Genomic DNA, 21,638 nt, shown 5'->3' with positions numbered 1-21,638 from the left:
ATGAAAGGAAAACTTACTTATGTATTCCCAAAATCTGAGTTCTCTGTATTTTTGGCTTTTAGAAGTCCAAATTGATGAGATATTGTTACTTGAAGCTTATTACATTTTTGCTTCAAGTATAGTTTATTGTACTGTAGTTAGAATTCTTTTAGGGATGTTAAAATTTTTTTAAATATAGCTAACACGTACAATAAGGCGATCAACTCCTTTTACCATTTCTCACATGAGTATTCCAATTATTTTACTACCATTTCAATTATAGTTGGTAAATAGTAAATTAATATTAGTTAGAGAATTATTTGATTCAAACCACATACGATTTCAGTAAAGTTGATATGTGATTAGGAAAATATTAATGAACTAGATTAGTACCCGTGCTTTTAGCACGGATTGAAATTTCTTTTATTTATATTATAATTTTAGAATAAAATATCATTTGTATGATTGTTTTTAAAAGTTTTTTGGATAAAATATTATGCAATAAAATTATATGTTAAATATGATGGCTTGAAAAAAACACCTATTTTATAAGTTTTATATTGTTCATTTTGTAATTTTATGTATGATAAATGGTTATGTTTGTTGTTTGTTTTTATTTTAATTTTTGAACATGTTTGGTGAAAGTTTGTTATTTGTTTTCATTTTAATTTTTGAACATGTTTGGTGAAAGTTTTTAATATGACTCATACTTAGGTAATATTTTATTTTCAACTGCAATAAGATATCGGAAATCACAATTAAATGTGATAAATTGCCAAGATTTTATTCCTTTTTTACGGCTAACAGTATATATTTTTGTAACAATACATGAAATAATAAAGATTTTATTTTGGAAATTGTATAAATCATTGAAATATTATCTTTAACAGAATTCTTTGGGATATTCTTAAGTATATTCATATAGTTCATGGATTGACCAATTAATCTATAACTTTTTTTTTGTAACCAACCTCTATTTAATCTATAACCTATTTTATAACTAACTTATACAAATTATATAGTCTACAAAAAAAAATTGTTTACTTCCGTTTTATTATATAGGAGATTGTATATCACTAGTTCTGTACCTTGATGTTGTGGATGAAGTTTTAATTTTTAGGGCGACAGACTTAGCTATGATGACATGTTATGTGTGATGGACATCTCGACTCTATCCTGTCTTCTATAATCATTGTGAGTGATCTTTTTGTTCTTTGTAATAGGCATCTCGAACCACATATACACATATCTGGACTTGACACTTATCTAGTGTGGCTCCACACATTAGATTTTAAGCTTTATATACTTCGTTTCCTTTCAATCATATTTGCATTTAATTAACCACTATAACTAATAGAATCGGTGCATAAGCCAATGATCGCACCTGTCAAATGTTGTGTTTAGTACATTTTTATGCACTTTGACGTAAAAGAAAAAAAGCTAAGACAACTATAGTCTATGTTAATTTACGTAACAGTCGAAGTTGATATCACGATTGACGACGTCATTCCGGCAAAACTTATGCACCACAAGTTGAGAGAGAGACTAAAGTAAGCTAGGTTATATAATACATGGAGCTTTTTAGTGAGATAATGTATTTTAATTGGTACTTTAGAGGGTTGAGTCTTTAGGTTGGCGGAGACATACTCGTTTACAACGTGATGACAATATATCTTTCAAAATTCACAATGTGGAAACGGAGATTATATAGATATAGTAAACAGTAAAATCACAGTATATGATTTTCCTAAGTTTCCTAATTTTATTTTTTGAGCTTTAATTTTATTTTCTTGCAATGTATTCTTTTACTGATTAAGCTAATTTTTTTATTTTATACCTTCTCATTTTATTTTATTTATGAAATTCACAGACGTACAAAAACAAAGACGTCATTGTATTATATACTTTTATTCAGATAAAATTTTGGGCTTAGACAGATAAATAAGAACTTTTAACTACTCTAGCTTATCACAAGCTGACAAGCATGATTATGATCTATATCATTTGAAGTAATTGCGATGCAATCGATTACATGGTTTGCATTGTTTTATAGGATTTCATGCTTTCTTGCCAATATTGTGAAAAATCGAAATCATCCCAAGTTGAGAGACGACATAGTGATCTTACAGATATCCGAGAAATGGATAGGAGTTAATAAGGAGGTAAATTGACATCATGCCAAATTAGAAAATCACCAAAATAGGTGAAAGGAAAATTATAGGACTTTTTTTGGGGTAATGTGGATTTGGATAGAATCTAAAGAATTATAGAAATGTTCTGCTCTTGGCACATACACATATATAGAAATGTAAAGAATTATAGAAATGTTCTGCTCTAACATAACTCATATGCATACACATATATCATTTGAGACTGAAGAAAAGTGAGTTGAAGCATTTTTTACTAATAACTAGGCTACCATTTGAAGTGTTTACGGAGCAATCGCCTAGGCAGTTTTTGCCATATTGATATTGGGCAAAGGTTAGTGTAGGAAAGTGGCTCGGTTCATTCTGTAAGAAACCAAATATACGGCAAGGCTATATAATTTAGTACACATACAATCTTATATTTGTCTCTTTGTTTTTATTTACTGGCTTGAATATCACATGAAACAAGTTCTGTTTTACGCACAAACACTACAACAAGACTTTGACAGTTGACTTAAACAAAACTCATATACAGTACTTCTTATCTCTTTCCTCTATTTATAGAGACAAACAAGACGACTTGTGGTCCTAAACTTGGCTTCCGAGCTCCTTGTACCTCTTCATTAATTGGCTCTTTCAAGTAGGGTCGCGAGCTCATCTTGTACGTAGAAACTTCCACATGCTGACTTATCAAAGTATATATTTTCATCTTTCGTATGTCTAAGCCACTTATCTTCACAATTTCCTTTCGTTTTATCTTTCTTTTTCTTCGTAATCATACAATCATTAAATGAGCTCCACGAAGCCGCGATTGATTATTACAACAACGGCTCCACGGAACAACAGGATTTGGCATGGCAGTTTTTCCGGGCAATGAACGTTGATAGAGACGGCCGTGTCAGCCTTCAAGAGTACACTGCCTTCTTGTGTCAAACGGCCGGTTTAGCTTGGCTCTGTCCTGAGATGTTCCGGGAGCTCGACCGTAATAGAGATGGCCAGCTTGACTTTTGGGAGGTCTTGACTCTTTACTATGTGGCCCGGACCCGGACCATTAGCTGCTGCACGTGCCTTCGGTCTCTCAATGGTCTACACTTCACGTGTGTCACATGCTTCGATACGCCATGTGGCGAAACCTTTGATCTCTGCGTCAACTCTTACATGCGGCGGACCTATAGTCATTCGCATTTGTCTCAGCTTGGATACTTCTGTCTTATTACGATCTAAACGTATGCCATATCCTATGCCACGTTTTTTATCAATCGTTTTCTATCTAACAAATTGTTATCTATTTAGGCGTTTGCAATGGCTGGCGGCTATAGCCTATAGACATAGTGGTGTGTCGCGCTTAATTCTGTAGTCCAAACAAAAAAATCAACATTTTGTATCATTGACATTCTATACTATTAGTCTATTACCGTAGTCTAATATATATATATATAGTAGATGAGGACCCGCCCAATGTGCGGGTTTAAAGTTTTATAAATTAAATTAAATTTAATAAAAATATATTAAAAATTATTGTACGTTATTTATAAATAGTACATTTGTTATAATACACTGATTTATATCCATTTACAAATCTTTGATGTGTGTTACTATTAAAAGTATATTTTTTACACCTAAATATACTTTATGTTACAAATATATTTTTTATCACCACCTAGAAAATGTCTATATGAACACATTAAGCCAACTATTTTACTTTCACTTCTGCATAGTTTTTTAATTACTAAAATTGTCGGCTCAAAAAATATTTTGAATAAAAAATATATTACATAATATATTAATTAATGATGTATCATCACAATAATGTATGACCACCATGGAGAAAACCTCGGCTCCGCCCTTATCCCTTATGGAGAGAACCTTGCGTCCAACCTCCTCCACCGTGGAGAGAACCTTGGCTCTGCCTTCCTCCCTTGGGGAGATAACATTGCGTCCAACCTCCTCCACCATCCTCCCTTGGAGAAATAACCTTGCGTCCAACCTTCTCCACTATAGAGAGAACATCAGCTCTGCCTTCTTCCTGTGTGGAGAGAACATGTTCACGTCTTTTTGCTATCTCAAAATGGCTTGCTCCGACAACCAATTAAAGTAAAAAAAAAAAATTCTAACGTCACAAAATCTTTTGATAGTAACTAATATTAAATTTCCCAATGTATTCGTAGAAGTATCTTTGACACACCATGATGTAGCCTCTGTCTCTGTAACGCCTCAACCGCTACCTTGCTTAGTGAGCCCATGTCCACTCCCAGTCCATGGGCCTACCTTCCTAAGTGGGTCCTACATCTATTCTCGGTCCGTGGACCCACCCATATTCGATGGCCGGTTTGTCATGTCTGGAAGGCTTTAAAAACTTATTTACAAACCTTACAAATCAACAAATGATATTTTTCTGTGTTTTGTCCTCACTCGCACTGTTTCGACAATCACATCTAGGAAGGTCACCCATCATGAAGTTCTCTCAGGACCCTTGACTGGAAAAATAAGTGCATTTTGGTGACATATGTGGCCAAATCAATTCTTTTAAACCTTTCCGCAAACCAGGGTGTCACAGTCTTTAAGCTCATATGGATCTATCAACAACGATTTATGTTTTTCTAATCTATCTATCTATGTTTGTTGTAACCTTGTGTTTGATTAGCCTATTTTATCTATCCATTAGGTTGATGAGCTTCTACTCGTTATCTCTCATTGGGATTGAATGAATGAATAATGGCAACAATTATGTTTGCAAAAAAAAAAGGGGGTTATAACCAACCATTGAAAAATTAGAAGAATNATTAATTAATGATGTATCATCACAATAATGTATGACCACCATGGAGAAAACCTCGGCTCCACCCTCATCCCTTATGGAGAGAACCTTGCGTCCAACCTCCTCCACCGTGGAGAGAACCTTGGCTCTGACTTCCTCCCTTGGGGAGATAACATTGCGTCCAACCTCCTCCACCTTCCTCCCTTGGAGAAATAACCTTGCGTCCAACCTTCTCCACTATAGATAGAACCTCAGCTCTGTCTTCTTCCTGTGTGGAGAGAACATGTTCACGTCTTTTTGCTATCTCAAAATGGCTTGCTCCGACAACCAATTAAAGTAAAAAAAAAATTCTAACGTCACAAAATCTTTTGATAGTAACTAATATTAAATTTCCCAATGTATTCGTAGAAGTATCTTTGACACACCATGATGTAGCCGCTGTCTCTGTAACGCCTCAACCACTACCTTGCTTAGTGAGCCCATGTCCACTCTCAGTCCATGGGCCTACCTTCCTAAGTGGGTCCTACATCTATTCTCGGCCCGTGGACCCACCCATATTCGATGGCCGGTTTGTTACGTCTGGAAGGCTTTAAAAACTTGTTTACAAACCTTACAAATCAACAAATGATATTTTCTGTGTTTTGTCCTCACTCGCACAGTTTCGACAATCACATCCAGGAAGGTCATGCATCATGAAGTTCTCTCAGGATCCTTGAGTGGAAAAATAAGTGCATTTTGGTGACATATGTGGCCAAATCAATTCTTTTAAACCTTTCCGCAAACCAGGGTGTCACAGTCTTTAAGCTCATATGGATCTATCAACAATGATTTATGTTTTTCTAATCTATCTATCTATGTTTGTTGTAACCTTGTGTTTGATTAACCTATTTTATCTATCCATTAGGTTGATGAGCTTCTACTCGTTATCTCTCATTGGGATTGAATGAATGAATAATGGCAACAATTATGTTTGCAAAAAAAAAAGGGGGTTATAACCAACCATTGAAAAATTAGAAGAATATTAATTTGACATAATTAAAGAAACAATAGAAAATTATAAGCACTGCAATATATGAATTCCAAATAATTCAAAGATAAAAATATAAATTAAATAAAACAATCTAAAAATACTACAATAAATTTTAAAATACAGTATTAGGAAAAGAAAACACATATATTAATTTTTCTTTTGGGTCAACATATTAATCTTACCTATTCCCAACTGAAAAAGTAAAAAGTATGAGAAAATTTTGGTTTAAAAATAAGAAAAATTTACTTTCCCATTAAAAAACATTTCCCAATTAAACAAAGTTGAAAGCAGTGTTTTTGAATAAATTATTTAAATATGAGACGATCTATGTTTATATAGAAGTGAGTATTTACAAAATTTAAAATTAATAATTAACTGTGTATTTTCCTTAATCCCTTTTTCAATTTTTTGTAGAATTAATAACTTAAAACTAAAAATAAGTAAATAATATTATAATTTCAAATTTTATGAAATATATATATATATATATATATAATCTCCTTATAATTATTTTTAAAAACTTTGTATTTTTAATAAATTCTGTAATTTTTGATAATTATCTTTTTACATTATTACTTTTTTTAAAACAAAATATTTTATATTTTTGTTGTAATTAAATTTCTCTTTTTAAATATTAACTTTTACACTTGTCAAAATCTGAGATTGATAACTTGACACATGTCAAAATCTTGTTAATGGCTAACTTTCAAAACCCAACTTTATATAATAAGATATATATATATATATATATTTGTGTACATATGAGATTAATAATTAATAGGACTTAGTACAAAATGATGCAAAATTATTTTTAAATCAATTTTTCAAAGTGATACAAACTAAAAAGACTTGAATCAGTTTTATTTAACTGATGTCAAACTAGTCAATTATAACATCAGTTAATATAATTAATGCTTAGATGCTTCATTTATAAATAACTAATTTAAAATAATATCACTTAGTTTTGTGATACCATTTAAGTGATACAATATACTTGTTTTTTTTGTAGTGAGTGTTGGCATAAACTTAAAGATAGCTTGAAGTACAAGCTATACCAATCCTACCGAGTTATGGAATTAAGATTAATTATATTTAGAAGTTATCTAAACATATTATTTACCGGTTTAAAATAGGAAAGTTGTCAACTCTAGGGTTGAGCAATTGTTATAAATACCAAGAGAGCATTTCATGAAGAGGTGCGCGTCTTAGGGTATTCTTGAGAGATGCACACAATGGTATGTGGCGTCGCCCCATCAATAAGATAGAGAGATCTGTTGATGGTATTGTTGAAAGTTCTATTTCTAGTTAATGAATTATGGACTTGATCCCGAGGATGTAGGTTATCCGAACTCCGTTAACAAAACTTGTGTCTTGTTTACTTTTATGCTCTTACATACACGTACTCGAATGTTCTCGTACTTTAACATATAGATCTAGCCACATATATTTGCTTTATTTGGTATCAGAGCTTGACTAATCAAGGTTCGATATAAATCTGTTCTTGATTTATTGTTCGGGTGTGATCCTGGATTTGTGGCTGTGAAGCGTTAAGGTTGGTGACGAGAGCCGTGAGATATTACAATCACGAAGAAAGACACAAAGAACTTGTTGGAGAGAAGAGAAGTCGCTGCAGAGTTATGGTTTAATGAATATCTCAGACTATCGTAAAGACGAAATAGATGTTGAGTTTGTCATAATTTTTTTAGCCTTGTTCCTCTTCGCTGAAAAGAAGTCATTGATGAAGAAAGAAGTTTAGCAAGCTTAAGGTAGAGAGTATTTATGGAGGCCAACTGCATCTTAAGGTAGAGAGTATTTATGAAGGGGCAGAATAAATCACAAACTCTCATAAAGGGTTTGTTCTATCAGAGTTGTATGAAGAGCACAACTAATTTGATTGTTTCTATTACCGACGTCAGGACACGACTGAGAAGAAAAGAGTTTTACTGACATGGGCTTGAAAAGAAAGGTTAAGTGGATGAGAATCACTGTGTTCATGAACGTGTGTAAGAGGAGAATGAAATTGTGAACGTGACAGATAGGAACAAAAACTCATGGATTGTGTGTAATTTGAAACAATAGAAATCATTCGTGTTCGTGGGGTTTTGTTGTTGTTGTTAGTTTGTCTGCTCTAAGACTTAGAAGATACAAGAGAATGGTTTGTTATGGCTGGCTTACTGAACCGAGAGCTATGTTTATTAAGAGAAGAAGATAGCATGGGCTTGGATTTTTGGGTTTCAATGGCTACCAAGATGTTAAATCAACGATGGTGAAATTGGTGTTAACAAAGTCGATCCTCTACTCCACAACAACGTTTGGGATATTATTGCAAAATTAAAGATTTGAGTCTTCATCTCCGGCGATCAATGGTGATTCACAATGAGTAAGGAAAAAACAGAAACATGTGTTTAAGAAATTTTGTCACAGGCTGAAATCGATGGAAAAGGTATTACTAAGACCATCTCCATTGTATGTCTCTATTTTTTTCTCTAAAATAGAGTAACTCAAAAATAGAGCATTGTTTTACTCCAATGTATTACTCTATTTTCAAATTTAAAATAGAGTTAGTGTAAAAAAAATAGAGGTGAGAATAGAGTTGCTCTATATATAGAGCAATCCTATCATTTTCTCTAATTTAGAGTAAAATATAGAGTAGGGTTGGAGCAAATGTTGCTCTATAATAGAGTTTTGACTCTAAAATATAGTAGGGTTAAAGATGCCCTAAGGCTGAAGATGGAGTGAGAAAGAAGAAGTCAAAGAAGATGACTTTCAGTGTGAATTTATTTCAAGGGCCTACTCCATATGGCTTTGAGAGAAGAGAATCATCAGCTCAAGGTAATGATTCATCCTCAACAAAAAAATCAGAAACTTCAGATGAGGTTAAGTCTGAAGAGAATGACGAAAGATCTGATGACCAACCACCATTGAGAAATCACAATAAAGAGTGGACACACTGTGATAGTGACATGAATGATGAAAGGGTTTTGGAGGATAAACCAGAAAGTGTCAATGGAGAAGTAGAGCTGTCAGAAATTAGTTTGGTTCAGGAGAGTTTAAGCGACTAAGTTGAAATGAAAGATTTGGGAAAAGCTTCAAGGATTCAGGGAATGGAGATCAAAAGAGATGGAGCAAAGGAAGGTCTAGGTCTCTCACAGGAAAAGGAAGTTGAGACTTTCGAAAAATCAGAAGCTAAAGCAATGGTAACGACAACTGCATCTCATTTCAAAAGAAGCAGCTTAACTCCAGAGAAGGCATCAGGAACCAAAGTTATGGACACAAGATTTCAGTTCATCACAGATTGGGTATCTAAAGGAGAGGTGGCCTACACAATATACTCACAAGTATAAATCCAACAGATGTTATGACTCAAGCAGTACCTGGACAGGATCTTCAGGTCTGATATGATCTCCTCAACATCGTCTGAAGGAGGACAGCTCCAGGTAACTCCACTATCGACATTGTAGGCTGGCAGGAAGAAAAGAAAAAAAAGGAAACAAGTCAGCATTGAAAAAAGAAAAAGTATGTCGATAGAGTTAAGTGAGGAGGTTAAGGGAGTTACCTGTAGTTGTAGGCACCTGGAATTAATGTGAAGAGAATTAGATTCCAGGTGGAGATGTTGGGAGAATTCAAGAAAAAAGACAATTATTTTTCTTGGAAGAATGAGTCATGATAGGGTGACTCAAGATAAGAGAAGTTGGTAATCTGTGGAGAATCAGTTTAGTGAGGTGTAGATTCTGATTCCAGGTGGAGGTTTTGTGATGAAAATTCAGGAAATCCAAGTTAGGATTTTTGGTGGCTCAAAAGGGAGAAAACTCCAGCAGCTAAAGAGTGGAGGATGATTCATGGTCAGGAGGGAACCTGAAGTCATCAAGGAGAAAGAAGAACACAGGTTGTTCAACAATGGAGTTGCTGTGGGAGTAGACATAAAACTGAAGTTAGAGTTTCATGGAGTCTCTAAAAATTAAAAGAAGATGATCCAGGGAGAGAAGGCTTACCGGAAATCGTCTTAACAGGTGAAGGCTGCAGTGCTTGTTAAAGAAGCCGTCCTAGTGTTTGTGACATGATCTTGCAGGACAGATTTGACAAAGAAAAAGGGTGGCGAGTCTCTGTAAAAGCTTGAAGATCATAAGTCATTGGATGAGTTGTCACAAAGGGTTGTGAAGAATTTACCTGGAAGGTTGTGGAGCCGTGATAAGGGTGACTGGTTCCAGGTTGAGCAGCTTATGAAAGTTCCAAAGAGGACTTGGCAGAGAATCACGAAAGACCTTGATATTGTAGTAATTGGTCAAGCAGAAGTGATTCAAGGTCGTGATCTATCCTGAAGGTTTCTGAAACAAGGTTTAAAGAAACAAGGTTTCAGGTGGAGTCGCAATTGACAAACATGTTTAGAGTTCATGGTTAACATGTCCTAAATCTCAACAAGTCAAGAGAAAGAGGTAAGAGATTGACGTGTTACAAGAAGGTGTTCATGCCTAAGCAGCATATGTGGTCGTTGAGAGTGGAGATTCAATTGTTAACAGAGTACATGAGTTAAATCTCTCGGTTAAAAACTGAATCACAAAAGGTTTGACAACGGCAAAAAGAGATTCAGTGAGAAGAGATTGCCTGAATCTTGACAGAGAAGCTGCGGAGTTAACCGGAGAAGTTAACAGAGTTGATCACATGAATTAGTTTCAGAAGTGGAAATTTAATAAGCTTCAAAATTTCTAGAAAATCTCAGAAGATCCTAATCTCTAAGAGTCAAGAAGAGACAAAAGAGAGAGATTAGATGTAAATAGGATTTACAGAGGAATATGTGGCCGTAGAAGCTGGGAATCACGTCGGAAAAATGATGGAGATTGTCACCTGAATTGGCTTCAAAGTTGAAAATTTGTGTTTCCAATTTTCTGGGAAAGTAGAAGAATCCAATCCCTAATTGTTGCAACAACATGAGAAAGGAAGAGATTAGAAGGTACCTGAGATAAACGATGACAACACTGGTCGTGTTTCACCAGAGACGTTTCGTCGGAGAAGACAAAGGAGCTGCGTTTGATCCATTGGAGGAGACAAAGTTGATGTCTCAAATTCTTCGGTAAAGACGTTTCATCGGAAATGATGGAGGAAGACACCAGCGTTGTTGCAGGGGATCGCCGGAGATGGTGGCGAACCGGTGGTGTTCTGCTTCACGGAAAGGGAGAAAGAGATGATGTCGATGTGCTCACGTCATTGTGTGATTTTTGCCAAAAGGTGTTGTTTGTTGTTGGGTTTGGCAAAATCACACTTATTAGACCTTGTTGGGCCAGCCGAAAATTGACACTAAGAGAAGAGCTCATGTACACATATATATTATTGTGTCGTTGGATCAGAGGGATCTCATTGGCATGAGAGATTTGGAAGAAAATGAGTTCAAGCTTAACAGGGAGAATGTTGGCATAAGCTTGAAGATAGCTTGAAGTACAAGTTATACCAATCCTACCGATTTATGGAATTAGGATTAATTATATTTACGAGTTATCTAAATATGTTAGTTTACCGGTTTAGAATAGGAAAGTAGTCAACTCTAGGGTTGAGCAATTGTTATAGATACCAAGAGAGCGTTTCATGAAGAGGTGCGCGTCTTAGGATATTCTTGAGAGATGCACACAATGGTGTGTGGCGTCGCCCCATCAATAAGATAGAGAGATCTGCTGAAGGTATTGTTGAAAGTTCTAGTTTTAGTTAATGAATTCTGGACTTGGTCCCGGGGATGTAGGTTATCTAAAACCCGTTAACAAAGCTTGTGTCTTGTTTACTTTTATGCTCTTACATACACGTACTCGAACGTTCTCGTACTTTAACATATAGATCTAACCACATATATTTGCTTTAGTGAGTAGAACAAATTATTTAAGATCAGGCGTAAAAATAGTCACTGCACAATTGGAACATGCAGAGAAACCGAATTGTACCTTCTATATACCATTTCTATTAAGCTAGAGTGTCGGACTTTTCACTGACAATTTTTAGAAGCGTGCGTTTATGTATACGAAGTAGGGGTAGATCCATTCTTTAAAGATAGTTTGATCATTATAAAATTTAAGTGTCATCCTCTCTCTAAAAAACCTAAAAACCTCTCCCTTCTCTCTAGCTAAAACTGCCGCCGCTAAGGTTTCACCGACTCTGGTGGCTTCTTCAGCACCAAAGTCGGGTTTCTCTCTTTAGTTTCCCTTTTGTTCTTTTTTTAATCGGCTCATCCATCTTGTTTTCTTCCAACAGCTTACAGATCTAGAATATTCAGATCTAGAATTTTTAAGCCTAGATCTTCCTAACCTTGGGTTCAGCCTCTTGGCTTTTGCTCTCTCCGTCAAAGTTTGGCTTCAGATCTGGCCGGTTCATGGCTGAGGCAGTCTCCAACTGATATTTCACTGCCTCTGATGAAGAATTTTCACCAACGCAGATCGAGATCTCTTTCCTATTTCAAAAGAGTCTTTCCTGTTTCAAAAGAGTCTTTCCTCCTGAATGGTCTCTAGGTGGTGGTAGTGTCTCACCGGCCCTGGTAGCTCCTCCGCGAAGCAACAAAAAGGGTCACACAGCATGCTCATCCGGTTCTAACTTGTGGTAAAGGAGATTCTTGCAAGTTGATTCGTTGTGTGTTTTTTCTTGTTTCAGATCTGTCTTAATTGTTTTCATTAGTTTTAGGTTTTATTTTTATTTTTCTAGATCTCTTGTTTCTATTCTGGGAAGTATAGATTAGATGTTTATGTAGTCTGTCTGGGTTGTTTCCTCTTAGCTCGCCTTGTTTGGCCTTAAGTGTTCGGGAGTGTTCATGAACTCGCCGGCTTTAATCTCTGGAAGGATTGTTTTTCCTTGCCAGTTTTCTGTAATTTAACTTGAAGAACTATATGAATGAAATCCTTTAGATGAAAAAAAAAAAATAGTTTGATAAAATGCATTAGTTCCTTTGTGTATAACTTCATCCGGGTACATTTAGATTCTAGGCTATTATTTACTCATCTTGGTTTTAACACGAAAATGACTTTTTGCAATAAAACAGCCAAAACCTCTTACAAGTTGCAAGCGAAAAACCACATCCATGTCAACCACAAAAAAAAAAAAAAAGCAATAAATCACATCCACTTACTCAATAATTGCAAAATAGTGTTAAAATGATATAACACAGACTATGTTCAACAATCCGTTGTAGTCTAGCTGGTCAGGATACTCGGCTCTCACCCGAGAGACCCGGATTCGAATCCCAGCAACGGAGATTTTTTATTTTGTGTGGAATCCGTACTAGTGTTTCAACGAAGCAATCAAAGCTTACAATGTCCAACCTCAATATGTTTGGTTTATTCTACAGAATTTTTTCTGTAGCCGACTAAAATCACAATTGAAATGAAGAATATAACATGTTAACTAGAATCGGATCCGCGCTACAGCGCGGGGGAATATTTACGGATATATATAACCTACAACAGATTGAAATACACACTATAGTGCGGTCATTACGATAAAACATATTTATAATGAATTTGATAAATTAGTAGAAAGAAGAAAGCGAGTAATCTGTAATATAATGATTTTTGATATAATAAAATATTTAGAAAACAGATGGCAAAAAATATATATATTTAAAAAGCAGAAATTTTTTTACACTATCATGAATTTAAATAAAGTAAAAAACGAATTAAAATTATGAGTAAATGGTATTAATGTTTAAAAATAAAAACATTAAAATATTGTGTAAGTAATTAAGGTTGAGATTATTTTTTAAAATGATCAATATAAAGTAATGATCAATTTAGTTGCCAAAATGAAAGTATGTAATTGAAGAAAATTATTTTCAATTCTTACACTGTTTAATTACCGTGGGTATATACAATATTATTATATGTTAGTAATAAAGTTTTATCGGAATTTTTTTCACTAAAATTACATAAATATCTTCGCAAGGAATTTGCAAAGAATGTGTTATAAGTACATATTATAAAGTTTAAGTAAACCACGTGGGATTTGTAATACCAAATTCATCTAAAAGAAGATTAGAAGACACACATGCAGCTAATATACTTGGCAAGTATTACTTGCATACATCATGAGAAAAAAAATCTCATAAAAGAAGTGGAGCTTTAACATGGCTGTCTGATCACCTTCACTTTTTCTCTACTTATCTGTTTCTCTTCTACTGTATTGTTCTATTCAAACTTTCTCAATTCTTCTCATGTTTATTCCTTCTCCACATGTTGCAGTTCAATAGATGATGCACTTTTGTGGATCAGAACCAGCGACCCATAATATAATGTCACATTAGTACAACTGTACCTGCAAGAAGAGAATAAAAAATACACTACTTTATTCTCACATTTAGATTTAAGAATTGTTAGTTAATTTACTAACACCAATCTATAATCTTTACAGACAAAAACAAAAAATCATAAAGATCAGATTGTTCTACAAACTATTCAAACAGTTACACTTATCATTTTACTGAACACTATAGAATAACATACACAAAACATACATATATCAACCATTTTATAAGCTTTTAAGACATTTGATTACTTGCTTAAGAATCCATGAATAGTATTGTTAGCTAGTTTTAAAATCAAATGAATAGATGTCAATGCAAAAGAAATAAAATAATAGGATGGGTAAAGCTTAACATGTGAGCACCAATTAACAGTTTTTCTTGCCATGGAAATAGATGACAGCCCTTGCTAACGATGCAACATACATGCACAATTAATTTAGTTTTTATACAACAAACTAATTTGAGAGGTCAAACAGTAGAAAGAAGAACTCACTGTTGCATGGCATCGTCTCTACTTGATATATTTGCATATCTCAGTTTATGTTCTGCAACAAAAGAAGTGTGTAATATGCAAGCTGGTTATATGGCCAAAAGTTTGGATAACTTTATTAGTCAATAAAAAATAAAAACATTTACCTTACTTGATCATGAGACTGTATCTCATCGACTTCTATTTTGAGCTCATAAAAAGAACCTTTAGAGCAACAATGTGATTTATCAGTATCATATTTGCATATATGTGTGAGATAAGTAAAAAAAAAAAAACAATGAAGGATCTCAAATTAGGGATTGTTGGCATTATTAACATTGATATTTTGCTCATTTAAAAATCAAAACCATTTGAGAAAGAAAAAAAAAGATAGATCGAAAATTACCTATTTCATACCGATGAATAGAGCTCATAATGACATCTGTTCTGCAAAAATCGGATTAATGAACAAATGATGTATGATTAGCTTCACAGTTTCTTTTGAGAAGCACACACTAATAATTCTGGACTGCAAAACAACCATAGTGCCAAAGTCAATACCGTCCAGAAAAAAGATTATATGTAACCTCAAGCATGAAGAAACGAAATATAATAAAAAGGGTGTGTCATTCGTAATCACCATTGTCTCCTCTAGTTTCAAACTCATATCTCTTCTGATTAGCATCAGTTTGATGTAGGATCCGATTAAAAACACGCGGATCTTCTTGATCCGGAGAATGATCCAACAAAGAGGATCCAATTGAAGAGAGTCGGGTATATAATTTAAGAATTTTGGGTTATTTAAGAAATAAAATCCGATTCGATTACTTTAATGTCTCATTTAACCTCAACAAAATTGTTTTCTGGTCATTGACGCTGGAGGCATTTTCGTCCAAAGAAGAAGTTGTACTTCTTTTTTACTAATATAGAGATTGGGGAAATTAAATGACTGACCAAAGGATAATGTGATTTTACCAAACTACTTCCAGGTGACATACACACAGATCTACAAGCGAGTGTGGTTGACCTGAGAGTGAGGAGAGAGAAATTATATAATTGTTTTATGAAATTTTTTTACTTTTATCCTTTTGATTTGTATTTTTGTTTTTTGTTTACAACACATAAATTTAGATTTTTTTATAAATCTTCTAAAAATCTAACTGTTTTTTTCTACATATATCTTTTTTTTTTCAACCTTACATTAAAATAAATTAAAAAATGACTCCAAGATTAGTTGCCCAATCTGGAGGAAGAGAATTTACAAAAGAAGATTCAGAAGCTAAAGGTCTAGAAGAGCGAGCAAGACAGTCTGCTCGGACGTTTGACGTTCGCGGAATCTTTGTCAGAGTGAAGGAGGTGTAAGATGATCTGAGGGAATGGAAGTCTTCCAATAAGTGCGAAAATGCTGGCCAGTCGTCCGGATCCTGCACCATCGCCACCAGTTCAGCACTGTCTGACTCAAAATTCTGACAATCAATCCCCATCGCCCGAAGAGACTCCATCGCCCATACCAAGGCATTAAGCTCCGAGTGAAGGGAAGAGGGACTACGACGAAGACTGCGAGCTCCCAAAAGTAGCTTCTTATCCTCATTAGTCCCATACCACCAACCCAAGCCCTCTAAAGGGTCGGATCTTTTCCATGACCCATCAACCTGACACCGAACAGAAACAACCCTTTCCTCCGGATCCGGTTGGGGAGTCAAAAAGTTACCCGAGAAGGACTTAGCCTCCTCCCACAAAAATTTATCAGTTGACGCCTGATTGATAATATCAATTGGCTCAGCCTCAACTCCTTGAAAAACTTTTTTATTCCTATCTTTCCAAATTGTCCATAATATCCAGGGCAACAAAAATAAAAATAAAATGACAAATAAAATTACTACTACTACTTTCAATTTTTTATAAACTGACATAAACTTATTTTAAAGAAAAATTACTGTATACAGAACTTACAAATAAAATAGTATAGAACAAAATAAAATAGTATGGAAGTATAAGTAATAGGGGTGGCCAATGACTGCCGAGTTAATTGCATGGAAAAAAATTATATCCTAAGGAATACAACATAGGAAACTCAAATTATCAAGTTAAATGTTCGAAAAAAATAGTATAATTAAATGAAATAGTATGGAATAAAGCATGGTAGTAGTGGTTTGGGCGGCGATGATAAAATGGTAATGACGGTAGTAGTAATAGTGGTGGTTGTAACGATGATGGTGGTAAGGATGCTAGCGTTTGCGATAGCTGGTGGTGATGTCAAGGAAAGTAGTAGTAGTAATAGTGGTGGCCAATGAAACATGCAAAAAGAAAACTATACCCTAAAGGATACAACATAGAGAACCCAAACTGTCAAGTTAAATGTACACCAAATAAAAAATTACTATACTACAAAAAAATCTTATTATATAAAGTTGGATTTTGAAAGTTAGCCATTAACAAGATTTTGACATGTGTCAAGTTATCAATCTCATATTTACACATATGTAAAAGTTAATGAGGAATTTGATTACAACAAAAATAAAATATTTTGTTTAAAAAAAATATTAATAAAGTAAAAAGATAATTATCAAATATTACAGAATTTATATAAAAAAAAGTTTTTTAAATAATTATAAGAATATTATATATATATATATAAATATATTTCATAAAATTCAAAATTATAATATTATTTACTTATTTTTAATTTTAAGTTATTAATTCTAAAAAAAAAATAGAAAAAGGGATTAAGGAAAATATACAGTTAATTATTAATTCTAAATTTTGTAAATACTCAGTTCTACATAATCATAGATCGTCTCATATTTAAATAATTTATTCATAAACACTGTTTTCAACTTTGTTAGATTGATAATTTTTTTTTAACGGGAAAGTAAATTTTTATTATTTTTTAAAAACCAAAATTTTCTCCTACTTTCTCCTTTTTCAGTTGGGAATAGGTAAGATTAATATGTTGACAAAAAAAAAGATTAATATATGCGTCTTCTTTTCCTAATACTTTATTTTAAAATTTATTGTAGTATTTTTAGATTGTTTTATTTAATTTATATTTTTATCTTTGAATAATTTGAGATTCATATATTACAGTGCTTATAATTTTCTATTGTTTCTTTAATTATGCTAAATTAATTTTCTTCTAATTTTTCAACCTTGATTGGTTGGTCATAAACCTTTTTTTTTTGCAAACATAATTGTTACCCTTATTCATTCAATCCCAAAGGGAGATAACAAGTAGAAGCTCATCAACCTAATGGATGGATGAAATAGGCTAATCAAACACAAGCTTACAACAAACATAGATAGATAGATTAGAAAAACATAAATCATTGTTGATAGATCCATAGGAGCTCAAAGACCATGACACCCTGGTTTACGGAAAGTTTTAAAAGAATTGATTTGGCCACATATATCACCAAAATGCACTTATTATTTCGGTCAAGGGTTCTGAGAGAACTAACCTGGAAGTGATTTTTGGAACTGTGCGAGTGAGGACAAAACACAGGAAAAGATCATTTGTTGATTTGTAGGATCGGTAAACAATTTTTTAAAGCCTCTTAAACGTAACAAACCAGCCATCGAATATGGGTGGGTCCACGGCGGGAATAGATGTAGGCCACTTAGGAAGGTGGACCCATGGACTGAGAGTGGACATGGGCTCACTTAGCAAGGCCGCGGTTGAGGCGTTACAGAGACAGAGGCTACATCATGGTGTGTCAAAGTCACTTCCACGAATCCATTGGTAAATTTAACATTAGTTACTATCAAAAGATTTTGTGACGTTAGAAAAAGGTTTTTATTTTCATTGTCAGAGAAAGCCATTTTGAGATAGCAAAAAGACGTGAACACTTTCTCTCCACATAGGAGGAGGGCAGAGCCGAGGTTCTCTCTCTCTATGGTGGAGAAGGTTGGACACAAGGTTATCTCCCAAATAGAGGAATGTGGAGGAGGTTGGACGCAAGGTTATCTCTCCCCAATGGAGGAAGGCGGAGCCAAGGTTTTCTCCATGGTGGTCATACATTATTGTGATGATATATCATTGATTAGTATATTATGTAATATATTTTTAATTCAAAATATTTTTTGAGCTAACAATTTTAGTAATTAAAAAACTATGCAGAAATAAAAGTAAAATAGTTGGCTTAATGTGTTCGTATAGATATTTTCTAGGTGGTGATAAAGAATATATTTGTAACATAGAGTATACATATTTAAGTGTAACAAAATACACTTTAAATAGTAACATACATAAAAGATTTGTAAATGGATATAAATCAGGGTATTATAACAAAAATAAAAATTTATAAATAACATACAACAAATTTTAACATATTTTTTAAATTTAATTTATAAAACTTTAAACTCGCACATCGGGCGGATACTCATCTAGTTAATATATATAACGGATCTAAATTATCGACCTGAATGTTATTAAAAATACCTTGTATTATATACATGATATAATATTTTCTATATTATAATTTTTATCTGTATTATGTTTTTCCAATAATAACAAATCAAATATGACCAAAGGAACAAAATTCTAATAAGCTGTAGTCAAATTATTTATGCAATAGTATATATTTTTAGTTACAGGAGAATTAATGCATAATATAATTAATATATAATTATATAATAATCAATATAGAGGTTGTCATGTTCAGTTTTCGTTGCGTCACTTTTTGTTATGTATCAAGTAAGAGTGAAAAACATTGTAACTATTGGTCATGTACAAGGGTTAATTTGGACATTATTATACATAATACAGAGAATATAAGGGATGTATGGTTAGAGTGGTCATAGAGTGAATTATAGTTTTTTTTTAGGTTATTGGTGCCAAATTCCCTTCTTTCTTTTTTTCTCTCTAGGTGTGGAGCTGAAAATTAAAGTGTTAATGTTCATACTAGCAACATAAGTAAGATTCTTTTTGTTGTTGTGTTGTTGATTGACCAAATTGACTCTAGGTGCCTATTTTTGTGGTCAGTTTGTAGGTAATTTTGTGAAAGACTTAATTTGCTTGATTGAGCACTATGTGTGTGTTTTCATTTTCTTATAATCCATTTCCATTGAAACCATATTGACAACTATCTTGAGTTATATCAACATTGCTAAACCGGTGACAAATTGTTCCATTATCTTGTTCCAAATGATGGAAGCTTTACCAAAAAATTACTGATGCTATTCTTTTGGTATGATTGTTATGTACACAAGGCGCGCTTTTTTAATTAAACACATCAGCTGATGTTTAATGGGTGTAAAAAACTCGTTATGAAGGATATTTTCTAACATCATGACTTTTGATGTTTCATTCTTTCATGCATGTCTCTATCATATTCATTTGTAGACGAATCTACTTTCTACAGTGCTATGTCAAGATGTAATTTACATGAACCTTGAAAGAGTAGGTTCTATATGATTACTCTGATGTGTTTAATCAAAAAGCCTTGCGGGCACTATCGAGTAGAAGTTAATTCTCATTGTTGGGTTTAATTTGTACTCATGTCCTGTTATTTTGTATTTGTTGTCTCAAAGCGTATATGAATCCGGTAACTGCAAAGCGGTACGTATGTGTTCTTTTTTTTTTCTTTTCCTTTTCTTGTATAGATTATTACAGAACCTAAAGTTTTCGGTACTGGATGAGACTAATCAAAAGCTCCCATTGCTCTTTACAACAATGATATATGAACATATTCTTCTCTCTAGATTCTTATACATCCGTTTATTTCCCACTGGTGTCATTAGGCTGTCATGTGTTAGATATTTACAGCGTTACGTTTACCCACACTTTTCAAAGTGAAAAAAACACAACATATAAAAGACCACTTCATTGCCAGAATTTAGAGAGATGAGAGGAAAAGAAAACACTTGAAGATCCATGAGTGGGGGAGGTAACCTTTATTTTATCTTCATAATTTTTTTTTTTCACAGCATTAAGCTACCTGAAAGCATTTAAAAACTGACTAGGTATATATGATCATGCCAAGAGCCAGAAGTTCTTATGTGTCTTGGTGTTAAGAACATAGCCTCCATTTTGACCTTTCTTTTGTACCCCAACGCAAGTGCATTTACTGTTCTCGATTAGATATTCCGCTGTGTCTACTCCTTTTGAACCTCTTAGTGACCCTCCAGGCCGCCTTGATCTGTCAAATTCAAAACTATCCTCAAAAATGTAAAGAGACCAACGCTTGTATATAAAGAATGTTCATTACCAATTGGTATATGATTGTTCTTTAAAGGGATCTATGGAGATAGAGAGGACATACCCTAGAAGGGAAGATGAGATTGTCCTGCGTTGGCCTATAATGATAACATCAACGCCAAGCTTGTCACCATGAAGAAGAATCGCTATAGCTTTGATGCCTTCCATAGCTATACACTCGGTGTGTACACGTACCTTAGGCTGAGCTATTTCACATATCCGTTTCATCTGTTCAAGAAAGTTCCCATCTCCTTGACCTATCTCAGAGGCCAAAGCGCTTACCGCCGCAGCGTTAGAAGCGCTTGCGGTAAGGTTAGAAGCGGGAGAGGAGCCGCTGCTAGAGGAAGAGATGGAGCTTGGTAATCTTAGAAAACTTGAGAAAGCGTTCTTCCAAGAACCACCAGAGCTTTCAACATGTACAAGGATAAGCTCGTCTTGCTCGAGCACGGCGTGTGAAAGAGCGTATTGAAGAGCAGCTGCTGATTCACGGGTCGGGTCAGCGATCACCATGATCTTACGTGATTGTGGTGTTGAAGATGATCCTCTTCGACCCTCTTCCATGCCCTTACCTTCTTTTTTTTTTCTTTTTCTTTCTTCCTTGTTCCTTTTTGCCTATATCATCACCATTTTTTGATGGGTTTGTTTTACTTTTGATCGGAGAAAATTAGGGTATCAAAAAGCTCAAGATTCGTTGTCACGGTTTGTGTTCATGTTTATCTCTGAGAAAAACTGTTAAGGAAAAATAAAAGCCACTTAACCGTTGTGTGTTCTACGTTTAGAAAAAAAAAAAAAA

At 33.9% G+C, this 21,638-nt stretch overlaps 1 protein-coding gene, 1 non-coding gene and 1 pseudogene across 3 annotated transcripts; 2 read left to right on the top strand and 1 right to left on the bottom strand.

Annotated features, from left to right (window-relative positions):
* Positions 1,998-3,526, top strand: LOC104733716 (annotated as a pseudogene).
* TRNAE-CUC lies at positions 13,064-13,136 on the top strand. The gene has a single exon. It is a non-coding gene; the product is annotated as a tRNA-Glu (tRNA).
* LOC104732371 lies at positions 20,345-21,545 on the bottom strand. Of its 2 annotated transcripts, none has more exons than XM_010451901.2 (2): positions 20,910-21,545; positions 20,345-20,801 (listed from the first exon to the last, which is right to left on the bottom strand). In XM_010451901.2, the coding sequence occupies exons 1-2, from the start codon at positions 21,404-21,406 to the stop codon at positions 20,621-20,623; spliced, it is 678 nt and encodes a 225-aa protein (XP_010450203.1). In that variant the 5' UTR covers positions 21,407-21,545; the 3' UTR covers positions 20,345-20,620. The 2 variants fall into 2 exon arrangements, with proteins under 2 accessions (XP_010450203.1, XP_010450204.1); XM_010451902.2 differs by having other exon boundaries at positions 20,345-20,786.

The sequence above is a fragment of the Camelina sativa genome, chromosome 12 (genome assembly GCF_000633955.1).
Source record: "Camelina sativa cultivar DH55 chromosome 12, Cs, whole genome shotgun sequence".
Taxonomy (NCBI): Eukaryota; Viridiplantae; Streptophyta; class Magnoliopsida; order Brassicales; family Brassicaceae; genus Camelina; species Camelina sativa.
This window is presented reverse-complemented; position numbering and strand designations above follow the sequence as displayed.